The sequence below is a fragment of the Etheostoma cragini genome, chromosome 1 (assembly GCF_013103735.1).
Source record: "Etheostoma cragini isolate CJK2018 chromosome 1, CSU_Ecrag_1.0, whole genome shotgun sequence".
NCBI classification, from domain to species: Eukaryota; Metazoa; Chordata; class Actinopteri; order Perciformes; family Percidae; genus Etheostoma; species Etheostoma cragini.
Genome location: NC_048407.1, coordinates 4,571,529 through 4,583,222, shown reverse-complemented (window position 1 = coordinate 4,583,222; position 11,694 = coordinate 4,571,529). Strand labels below are relative to the sequence as shown.

At 38.5% G+C, this 11,694-nt stretch overlaps 1 protein-coding gene across 2 annotated transcripts in view; it reads left to right on the top strand.

Moving 5' to 3' along the window:
- tpcn2 (two pore segment channel 2) overlaps positions 1 to 11,694 on the top strand; it is a 33,156-nt gene that overhangs the window by 12,079 nt on the left and 9,383 nt on the right. For both annotated transcript variants that reach the window (XM_034867763.1, XM_034867771.1), the window contains exons 7-16: positions 1,249 to 1,321; positions 3,605 to 3,704; positions 3,805 to 3,870; positions 4,528 to 4,592; positions 8,424 to 8,515; positions 8,682 to 8,763; positions 9,310 to 9,399; positions 9,550 to 9,669; positions 9,762 to 9,821; positions 11,094 to 11,222. In XM_034867763.1, coding sequence (XP_034723654.1) covers positions 1,249 to 1,321; positions 3,605 to 3,704; positions 3,805 to 3,870; positions 4,528 to 4,592; positions 8,424 to 8,515; positions 8,682 to 8,763; positions 9,310 to 9,399; positions 9,550 to 9,669; positions 9,762 to 9,821; positions 11,094 to 11,222 — 877 coding nt within the window. The remainder of the gene's footprint in view (positions 1 to 1,248; positions 1,322 to 3,604; positions 3,705 to 3,804; positions 3,871 to 4,527; positions 4,593 to 8,423; positions 8,516 to 8,681; positions 8,764 to 9,309; positions 9,400 to 9,549; positions 9,670 to 9,761; positions 9,822 to 11,093; positions 11,223 to 11,694) is intronic.

The window sequence follows — 11,694 nt, the reverse complement described above, 5'->3', positions numbered from 1 at the left end:
TTGGAAAAAGGCTGCAATGAAACAAAGAGTGAAAAATTTAAAGGGGTCTGAATACTTTCCGTACCCACTGTATCTGTCCTATAAATAAAGGCAACAAAAGCCAAAAATATCATCTTTAAATAACAAATAAAACAGCCACCACAGTCTCCAGAGACTCTCACTTCTGTCAGCGGGTTGCTGCTTCCCTGTAATGTGGCCACATACGGATCATGATAGACTCATGATCATAATATACTCTGCACCACCTCACTGTAATATAGTGACTGGGTGACAGTGACCAATAGTGCATCCCTGTTAAAAAAACTGTATTCAATTTCAATAAATTGAACAATAAGCAAGATTGTTTGCAGGGTATGATTGGTGCTATAGATGTCTTACAGTTATTTCCGACACCACTATTAAGACAATGTTTGGTGAATGAGATTTGGAGCCACTTCCAAGACACAGATGGACATAAACTCTCCCAGTTGAATCATCAGCACAAAAGATGAGCAACTCAAGTACGACTTCCAACGAGAATTCTAGTAGTAATCATGCAATTGCATTAGGGCTGCAACTAACAATTATTTTCATTGTTGATTAATCTGTTGATTATTTCCTGAATGAAAGGGATTAGTTGTTTGGTCTCTAAAATGTCAGAACATTGTGAAAAATATGGATCAGTGTTTCCCAGAGCCCAAGGTAACGTCCTCAAATGTCTTGTTCTGTCCACAACTCAAAGATATTCAGTTTACTGTCTTAGAGGAGTGAAGAAACTAGAAAATATTCACATTTAAGAAAATGACATCACAAAATGACTCAAACCGAATCATTGATTATCAAAATAGTTTGAGATGAATTTAATAGTTGCTTTAAAATCTGTTTGGAGAAACCTGAGAAAATAATCTGCAGTTTGGATCAGTTCACTTTCAGATTCTGGGTCAGTTTTGGATTATTTCAGAATCTGTGGTAGGGTTGTGTTTCCAACGGCAACAACAAACATCCTCAAATCGTTGTATTGTGCTTTAGGCAAAGTTGCTGAGGCTCATGGTTTTTGTAGAATATTGAACCGTCAGCCATACTGAACTAAAGAAAGGAGTTTTAAGAAATACAATTGAAATTCAAAGTGATGGACATTGTATATACCTGTAACATTAAGTTTACATTAAGTTTTTGTTTTTCTTTGAGAAAAAGAGAAAGATAAATACTGACTTTACTGACTCCTCCGTGTGTGTGTGTGTGTGTGTGTGTGTGTGTGTGTGTGTCCAGTGTCATCCTGCTGCTGGCGCTCCACCTCTGCCTCTTCACTATGATCGGGATGCTGCTGTTTGCTAAAAGTGAGGTGGGTTCAGGTGTGTGTGTGTGTGTGTGTGTGTGTGTGTGTGTGTGTGTGTGTGTGTGTGTGTGTGTGTGTGTGTGTGTGTGTGTGTGTGTGTGTGTGTGTGTGTGTGTGTGTGTGTGTGTGTGTTTCAAGGTTTGTTGTAAAGCCTGCCACTTGCCTGTCATGGAAAATAGAGTTGCAAAAATAGAGACGTACATTTGAAAACACGAATATCTTAAACCAGGGGTCTTCAACGTTTTCCAGGCCAAGGACCACCAAACTGATGGCGAGATGGAGCGGGGACCCCCTAATTATATATATTGTATAAAATTGTGTTATATCAAACTGGTCCTATAGTGCCATGTGTAAATTTACCTTGTTATTGTGCATTCAATATTTTCGTTACATTACTCCAAATGTAATACACTCTATTACATATGGAGTAATGTAACGAAAGTAATTTCGCCCTGGGATTATTAACGTATTTCTGATTGTGATTCCTCGTTGATGGGACAGGTGTTGTGAATGAAACGGTGCCCAGCTTCAAAGAGCTCCTGTGTGTCGCTGAATGTGTGCATTGATGACTGAAAGACATCTTCTGCCTCCATTTATCTGTTTACTACAGTGTGTTGAATTCATGTTAATGTGTATTTAAAGACATTTCAATTAGTGGAAAAAATTGCAGGGGGGGGGGGGGGGGGGGAATATTAAAAAAAAGTCTAATCAGCCAAAACTTTCGCGACCCCCATGCAGTACGGGTCCGCGGACCCCCTGTTGAAGACCCATGTCTTAAACTGACCCAGGAAAGGTTGGATGTGTGGGATATAAAACATGTGTAAACCAGAGCTAAGCTTTACCTCACTAGATGGTGGAGGCCTCCGGGAAGGTGCAGCATCATGGTATTCTGTGTAAATGTATGTGTGTGTCAGTCAGGATATGAGACATTTAAGGGCAAAGCTGCGGTGCATGTTCTCATTGGCTGGGGGTTACACACCCAACTGGCGCCCAAAGGGCTTTATGTTACCACCAAGAAAGGTCCTTCACACAACAAAATAAAAATGAAAAGACACAAGGCAAACACACTTCTAGTTAGTCATATTTAATAATTGAGAGGGATTTCTTTTGTCTATACATTGTTTTTCTTGAAGAAAGCACTGCATATTATACATTTAAGGATCATATTTGTTTGACATGTGTTAGTTAGAATTCTCATATCATTGCTGTAGGAGATAGTCATTTATTTACTCTGAAACATTTTTTACTTTTATAGAAAGATGAAAGCTTTAATGTGAGACTGCAGTGAATTGCAGACGCTAATACAACAGCTAGCCCAGAGGTGACATGATAAAAGACACTTTATCTGTCTTTTTAACACATCTAATTGAAGATTTAATTACTAATTTATATATTATTGGTCCCATATTGTAAAAAGTGAGATTTCCATGTCTTTTTTAAGTATAAAGCAGGTTCATTCATCACATAAATACTGTTAAAGTATCAAACCACTCCATCCACAGAGAAATGTACACGGTCCGTATTCATAATTCAGTCTTTAAACGAATCGTCAGCACTTCTGCACGGTTGTGATGTACTATAAATGTACTACAAATAGAAAGTGCCACTACAGTGCCGTCACAGTCATTCCCCGGCTGCAGTGACGGCTTAGAGACTCAGAGAACGCAGATGTGAAAGACCTGGAAAGGCTGACCAGTCAGAGCACACTGGACTTTTTTAGGAGGAGGGCTTAAAGAGACAGGTGCTAAAACGAAGTGTTTCAGATAGAGGGTGAATACAGGTATATTCAGAAAGACAATGTGAGAAAAATAAAAGGTTTTTTGAACATTAAAGCATGTAAACATGTTCTAGTAGAAACCCAAAATACAATTATGAACCTGAAAATTAACATGATACTGGACCTTTAATATGTCAATTAATCAAGAAGCCTACTTTCTACAAGATATCAACCCTAATAAATAAATGCTTGCCACAAGTCATCTGATGGTTAAGTAATTCAAGTCTTTATATCTGAGAAGCTGAAACCCAATTTTCAGTACCATATTAAAGAATATGTAGATAGATAGATAGATAGATAGATAGATAGATAGATAGCTATTGATCCCAATAAACTGGGAAATTACAGTGTTGCAGCAGCAAAATCAGTCCCACAGCACAGAATATAAATGAAATACTAGGATACAATATAATGTACATAAATACAATATACACAAAATAACAAGTCTGTAGAGAGAACAATACAATACCTCTCCCCTCTGTTCATCACTCTCCTGCTGTGTTTGTGTTCAGGATCCAGACAAGAACGAGGAGTGGAGGCTCCATTTCAGATCCCTGCCTAATTCCCTCACGTCTCTGCTGGTGTTGCTCACCACTGCCAACAACCCAGATGGTACATTGCCTCTCACGTGATAAACATTCCATTTTGGCTGATTACCGTTATTTATTTTTGTGATGAAGCTCTTTTTAAAATTTCTTGTGCCCTGTCACAGTGATGATCCCTGCCTACTCCCTAAACAGAGCCTACTCCATCTTCTTTGTCACCTTCAGTGTGATTGGTAAGTGATACTAGATTATTGTGTGTCAGCTTAAGTGACTTAAAGTGATAGTACATTATTGTGTTGCTGTTGAAGCCAGTGTTGTAGTCGAGTCACCAACTGTCAAAGCTAAGTCAAGTCTCGAGTCCCCAGTGTTCGAGTCAGAGTTCAAGCCTGAGTCACCAAAGAAGAGTCAGAGTTGAGTCCAGACCTGAGTACTCCATCCCGGCCTATTGAACATAAAAGTAGTCAGAAATTTCCTCCAACTTCCAAGTCCTATTTCATGAATGTTCCAGTCCGATTTAATAAATTCTTGAGTCCAAATCTGAGTCCCCAAAGCAGGACCCGAGGGTTAGTCGAGTCACCACCATTACCTTAGTTCGAGTCAGAGTTTAGTCCTGATTCCAGAGAATAGCAACTTGAGTCCGAGTCCAGGACTCGACTACCCAATCACTGCCTACAATACACTTAAACTCACCAGAAACTTCATCCAACTTCCAATTCCTATTTCATAAATCCTCGAGTCCAAGTCAAATCACAAGGCTAAAGTACAGCGACTCGAGGACACGAGTACTCCATCACTAGTTAAAGCAAAAATAAATGGGATAAAACAATGTGTTGAATGATGTGTTTTGAAATAAATGTGTTTTAGAGGCAATTTGTTTTGCGTCCTGGCAGGAACCTACTGCTTGATGAACTTGCTGACAGCTATCATCTATAACCAGTTCAGAGGATATTTACTGGTGAGTCACACACACAGTATGACGTCATGCTGCTGAGGAGCATTCCATCACCCCGGGAGTTATCTTCAGGGTTTCCGCAGGGTCTTAAAAAGTCTAAATTTTCCAACTCAAAATATTAGGCCTTAAAAACTCTTAAATTCGCCGACGTTAATGAACTTTGCATTTAACTTTTTTGACTCTGCATTCCATTGTTCTTGTATGTTGTGATCTAAAGTAGGTCTTAAATTTAATTCATAAAGGTCTTAAAAAGTCTTAAATTTGACTTGTTGAATTCTGGAAGTCTGAAGTCTTACTGTCTGCCGATCTGCCTGCCTGTCTGTCCATCTGTCTGTCTGTCTGTATAGATGCCTGTCTGTCCGTCTGTCTGTCTGTATGTATGCCTGTCTTACAGTCTGTCTCACTGTCCGTCTCTCTGTCTGTCTGAATGCCTTTCTGTCTGTTTGTCTTACTATCTGCCTACCTGCCTACCTGTCTGCCAGCCCGTCTGCCTGCCCGCCTGTCTGCCTGCCTGCCTGCCTGCCTACCTGTCTGTCTGTCTGTCTGTTCTGATCATATGCGACATCATTAATGTTGGCCAGTCATGTGAGAGGGTTTTTTATTTACTAAACAAATCATGACTGCTGTTACTTAATTACTCCCGTCTGGAAAAGCAGGTGTGTCCACGGGAAAAAACAAGCCTCGGCAGTGGAAGGTCTGACAATGACAAGTCATTTCACAAGTGAGAGCATACGCCCAACATTGAGTCATTAATTTGTGCGTAACATAGGATAAGAAAAATCATTCACAAACTACAGTTTTTAAAGCAAGCGCTCTAGGTTGAAAGCCATAACAGAATATGAGTGTATGTTGTAATCGACCATGGAATTAAAAAATGTGGTTTCAACTTCCAATGTTCAAGAACCCCAAAATGTATGCCGTATGCACAGCAAAAATTATCGAAAAATGAAAAGGCCAAACATGTCCCTAGTGATGGACAAGGGTTAAGACCCAGATAAGACTGGTCGTAAGTCTTTACTAAGAAAACAAAGGTAAATGTTCATTGCAAGTCATCTTTAAGTTAAAGCTCTGTTACATTCACCTGTTTTTAACTGGAATGAAGTCAGTGTTGAATACAAAAACGAGTACATATTTTCAGGCTTTTACTTCACCGGGGACTTTATTTAACCTTTTTTGAACCAGGCAAGTCATTTAGAACAGGTAGGTATTTACAGTGACGACCTGGCTGAAGGCAAAGCATCTTGATGGATTGGTACAGGGGCTAAAAAAACATTTTAGAGGACCATACAAGTGGTTTTGCATGTTGTAGAGCATTTACTACAAGTCATGGATACAATACATTACAGCTAAAGCTTTTGCAGTCAGTGTTGCCGTGTTGTGTTTTTAATACATTTTCCAGGCATCGATTGGTTTCTAATTATTTCTGCACGATATAAAACAATCCTTCAGCGCACTCTAGAATCAGGTTATATATCACAGTGAACAAGTCTGCATCACATTGGGGTCAAAGTTTCATTCTAGTTTTGCGTCACCAAGAAAAGATAACAGTGAGAAAAATTGATGTAATTATTAATTGATATTTACTTTGAATTTAAAGTGCTCAAATTATACTTTTTGGCTTTTTCCTTTTCCTTTATTGGGTTATATATGTTTTTTGTGTGTGTTATAGGTTTACAAAGTGAAAAATCCCAAAGTCCCTCCCAAAGGGACTTACCATCTCCAACAGAAAACACTCTACAAACAGCTCTGTTGTAGTCCAGTCTTTAATTCAGAGACGAACGTGCGTCACTTTGAAACACACATTATAATGCTCGCCTAGCTGCTAGCGTGGCACGCCCTCATACTCTGCAACTGACAAGCTAGCAGTACTTACTGCTAGTGTTGAGTATTGTTTGCGTTTTTTCCCATACCGGTGCTAAAACAACACTTTTAAACGGCGCCGGTGCCTGAACTGGTTTCTCAACCAAAACATATATAGTAAATTTAGCATGTACTGTATATAATATAAAATATCAAAAAGGAGCACACGAGAGTTGGCAACATTAAAGAATGGCTTGTTTATTGCTAAGGCCATATGGTCAAAATTAAACGATTGATTAATAATGTAATAACAATAACTTATAACAATGACTTATTTCACCAGAAGAGATTGCTGGCAAATATATGATGTTTTCTAAAAATGAAATCACATAAACATATTGTGGTACAACCTTTTAGTACAATTATGAACCTGAAAATTAGCATAATATAAGCATTTTAACAACTATAGCATGTTTGAAAGGAAACCATGAAGGGTGGGAAAAATAAAAAAGTCATCAGAAATGTAAAGTGACTAACTACACTGCTTCTAATTCACTTGCATCTCACTAATATGCCTCCCAGGCCACCAGTTCACCAGAGAGAGAGTGGAACAGGTTGGGGAGCTAAGACTGCCATCTGCTGGAATATATCAGGAGTCTAACTGGAATAAATTCTGACAATTTACTAGGGCTGACGGATTTGGGGAAAAAATCTCATCTGGGAATTTTTCTGCCACATATTGCAATTACGATTGACTTTGCGATTTTTCTTAGTAGCTTAGCTAAAGTTTAACACTCAATGTCCAACAAATAAAACATGTCATGGAGCATTATAACACGAGACACCATCTAAACTGCTCTATTTTCTTATGCAAGGATGAGAACATAGATAGGAATTGCAAGCAATAAATATTTAAAGTAATAAAGTATACATTTTCTTTTAATAAGCATGGGACATTGAACAGTCATTTATTTTAAAATAAAAGCCAGCTATTATAAAATCAAAACAATTCTTTAAGGAATATCAGTACTTTTCTACAAACTGAAATGTCTTAGCAGCCTCAGTTCAACAGCAGCATCTACACATTGCACCGTCTACCATCATATTAAATAAAGTAATACAAAAATATATAAGATCTACTAAAAATAGGACAGTTCTGTAAAGGAATAGAGGAATAAAAAACGATTAATGGTTCAGCCCTACAATATACCTCCTCAAACATTACAAATGCAGAGTTATCATATCTGTACAAGGTCAATAAAAAGGCCTTGCCGTTCTATTAAACCCACACCTGTCAGGGCTTTATTAAAGCCTGTTACAGACAAATACAGTGTGTATTGCACACATTAATGATTGAAAATAGAGACATAAATTCAAACAATATTAAGGAGACCAACTTCATTAAAATTTGTTAAAATGTTATTGTCCTAAAAGAAATGTCTGTTTTTAGACCCTGCCAGGTGTATCAACCTCATGTCTGTATGTGCTATGGAGTATTGCATTTAAGTTCATGTAGAAGTTAAAGCACTGGAATACATATGTTCTAATACAAACTGATGTGGTCATTAGTAAGCTTTTCACGGAAGGCTTGTATCATGTGGACTCGCCAACTGTTTTGTTGTCATTACTTAGAGTTCCTCATGGGGAAGACACAAACTATGCACTATAGCTTTAAACTCTTATTTTAATTAGCTCACTTACTATCTTCTAAATCGTAGCAGCCCTTAACAAAGAGGTGTCAAACATATGGCCCGTTGGCCAGAACTGGTCCTACCAAGGGTCCAATCAGGCCCACTAGATGACTTTGGAAAGTGTAGTTAGAGAAGTAATTACCACTTTAATCTCAGGGAATTTCTGAGTCCTTTTTCCATAAATGTAAGACTTTAATTTTGGTTAAAAGTGGTTCACTGGTCTGGCCCACTTGAAATCAAATAAGGGGTATGTGGCCCATTAACTAAAATGAGTTTGACACCCCTGCAAGACAAGTAAGAAGTGTACAGTTAGATCAATTTTACTATTCATGTCTTGGTCCAGATGTCGGTCCAAACGTCCATCATCAGGAGACGACTGGGGATCCGAGCTGCTTTCCAAGTCCTCAGCTGTCGGGGGACCCAGCGGGCTGTCGAGTAAGAGACACACACGCATCACATTAATTCAAAAAGCTGAATTGTTTGCTTCTTCCAGAGGAGTAGATGTTCCAGCACAGTTTCAAGTAAACAGGCTATTTTAGAAAATTCTCCCAAAAAATATAAAATGGACAGTTGGAGACGGTTGAGTTGTTTTCTCTGTCAGGGAGCATGTGCAGGTTGATGTGGTGCTGAAGGTGATGTCCAAGGTCCAGATGAAGAGCTACCACAGAGTAGCCATCACTACGGTCCGAACACACATACACACACACACACACACACACACACACACACACACACACACACACACACACACACACACACACAGTTAAAGGCCCTCAATCACCAAAATACAATGCAAGTTATGATTATTTCATTTGAGATGTGAGAGGATACTAATATTACATACCAGTTAGGTATGCTGCGGGAAATATCCTGATCGGTTTTCTTCTTCACACTCCACGCTCCATGGGTCTTCTGAGTATTTTTGTTATACCTCATTGCCGGTGACAGCCGCGGCCGGGGGCATAATGTTTTTGGGTTGTCCGTCCCAACGCAACATCTCCGGAATGTCTTGAGGGAATCTCTTTATATCATTGCATTCAATATATTTCATTCAATATATGCAGACGTTCATTCCATAGGTTCAGACTTCACACAATATATATATATATATATATTTATACCACAAAATTACCACAAAAATCATACCATAAACTAAGCTTTTGAGTGGGTTAAAACAGATTCAGATGTTCTTCACCTTGACTGTTTTCTTTGTCACATGTGGAGTTCAGGAGACGCAGCAGTATGCCGATGTGGGCTACATGGATCGAGGGCAGTTCACTAAGATTTTTGATGCTCTGGATAAAGAGCATGTTAAAGAGGTAGAGCTGTGCTGCTCAAAGATTCTTCACTTTGACATCTGTTTCATGTTTTTCACTGTGTGTGTGTGTGTGTGTGTGTGTGTGTGTGTGTGTGTGTGTGTGTGTGTGTGTGTGTGTGTGTGTGTGTGTGTGTGTGTGTGTTCCTCCCAGCACCCTCCCTTGCCCCAGTACCATACTCCATTTCTGCAGAAATGCCAGGTGGTCTTCAGTCACTACTATCTCACAATACTTGGCAACGCAGTGGCACTGGCCAATGTCATTTGCGTATGTGTAAGTTACAAACACACACACACACATGCATACTGACTAAGCTATTGCTTGTATATATATATATTGTATAACTTTTGCGTGTTGCGTTTCAGACCGTCCTGGTGTTGAATTCTGAAAAGTCCACAGCAGAGAGAGACAACTTTAACATAGAGGTGAACACAAAACAGTCATATAATGTCTTAAAGAGGTTCATGCTCCACAGAGGGAGCTTCTTCATCATTTTTGGTGACCCCCTGTCCTTTCCTGTAGCACCACCATCAGGTCAAAATGAGCTCTTAACCCAGCTGTTTCCAAGCCTTTTCATGTCTAGCCCCCCTAAACTGACATAAATCAGACCTCCATATGAGAGTTTTGCTTCCCAGAGGCCCCCATCTGATAGGAATTTTGCTTTTTATGTTCTTTATGACATAGACTGTATGAAACCTATGACTAAAATAAGAAACACATGTCCAGAAGTCATACATTCTGTTATTGTGTTGCTTATGGATGGAATTAAAGTGAACATCTAAGTGAAAATATTTATTAAACTTTTTGCTGGGGATCCCCTGGAACTCCCTCTAGGACCACTGGGAGTCCCCGGCCCCCACTTTGGGAACCACTGCCTTAACACTTTTTAGTAAAAATGTATGCCTGAAATTGACTTCTAGTGTGTTGAATCCTGATTAGCATTTTAATATGACCATATAACGCCCATACAAGTATGTAAAAAAGAAAATGAACTTTGAATTATTCCATTTTTATTTACATTTTTATTTAAAGTTACATTGTGTAAGAATTTCTCCCATCTAGCGTTGAGATCATATATCGGAATCAACTCTCTCTTGCCACGCAGTTCAAAGTATAACAAAGCAAGATAACGCATGTCTATGGAGAGTCTACCCCAGTTCATGCAAGCGCCAATGTAAAATTTCAAACCCATAGGAATATTTCCAATTGATGGTGGTGGTTAGTATTCATAAACAAGTTTGTGAACATGAAACACAGATATTTATAATGAACAACTACAAAAAGCACACACAGTACATTGATAAAAAATTATAATATTAATGTGGAATTACATTTTCGTTTTCACATTTTCATAATCATTTCAAAAATGTCCCCTGTAGGCTTCCATCAAGTTTGCTTATACTTGTTTTTTTAATGTTTCAAAATGTTGATGTTTTGAATTTGTAGTATAATAATTACTTGTGTTTACAATATTAAGGATTTTCACCACTTGCATTGTTGGAACTCATAACAAAAGAAGAGAGATGGAGTGTTCTTTTAACTGCCTCTTTTTAGGTCCCTGTTAGAACAAAATATGTCTTTAAATGACTCATCATCTCATATTTTTGGGGGGTAAAATGAACATTGCAGCGGAGATGAAAATGTGAATGTAACCTACTTGATGAACGAACTTCACTCCTCCACTGTCCCCCTGTCAGATCATCAACCTGTGCTTCATCCTGTACTATCTGTTTGAAATGAGCGTGAAGATCTTTGCGTTCGGCTGGAGAGGATACCTGTCCTACAGGAACAACATCTTCGATGGCTTCCTCACCATCCTGCTCCTGGTAACCCTGCTCTCCCCACTCACTCTTATCATTGTCCTATTTAATATCTATATGAAAGCCAATTCATTTCTGTAAATGTTCAGATGCATCCAGATATTCAGCCCCTTCTTTACCTTATCATACCTGGTGGTAGGGCTGCACAATATACATATTTATTTTATAGAGCCCGACTGATATATCTGCGGGCCAATATTAGGCATTCCCGATTGGTATCGTCATGTATAATGGCCAATGAAAAAAAGAATATATAAATTATTTGTCAGAATAATTTATAATGGCAAATAAATTAATCTAATAAAATATAATTTAAAAAATAAAAACGGACTGTCAACCGTGTTATGAGTGCTGGAATTGCATAGTCTGTCCACCAGAGGGCGCTCTACAACGTCCCTGTTGACAACTGTTTTTTGTTAATTTGTTTTTGTTTAAAGGACTTTAGGTTTCATGTCTTAAGTTTTATTTTATTTATCAA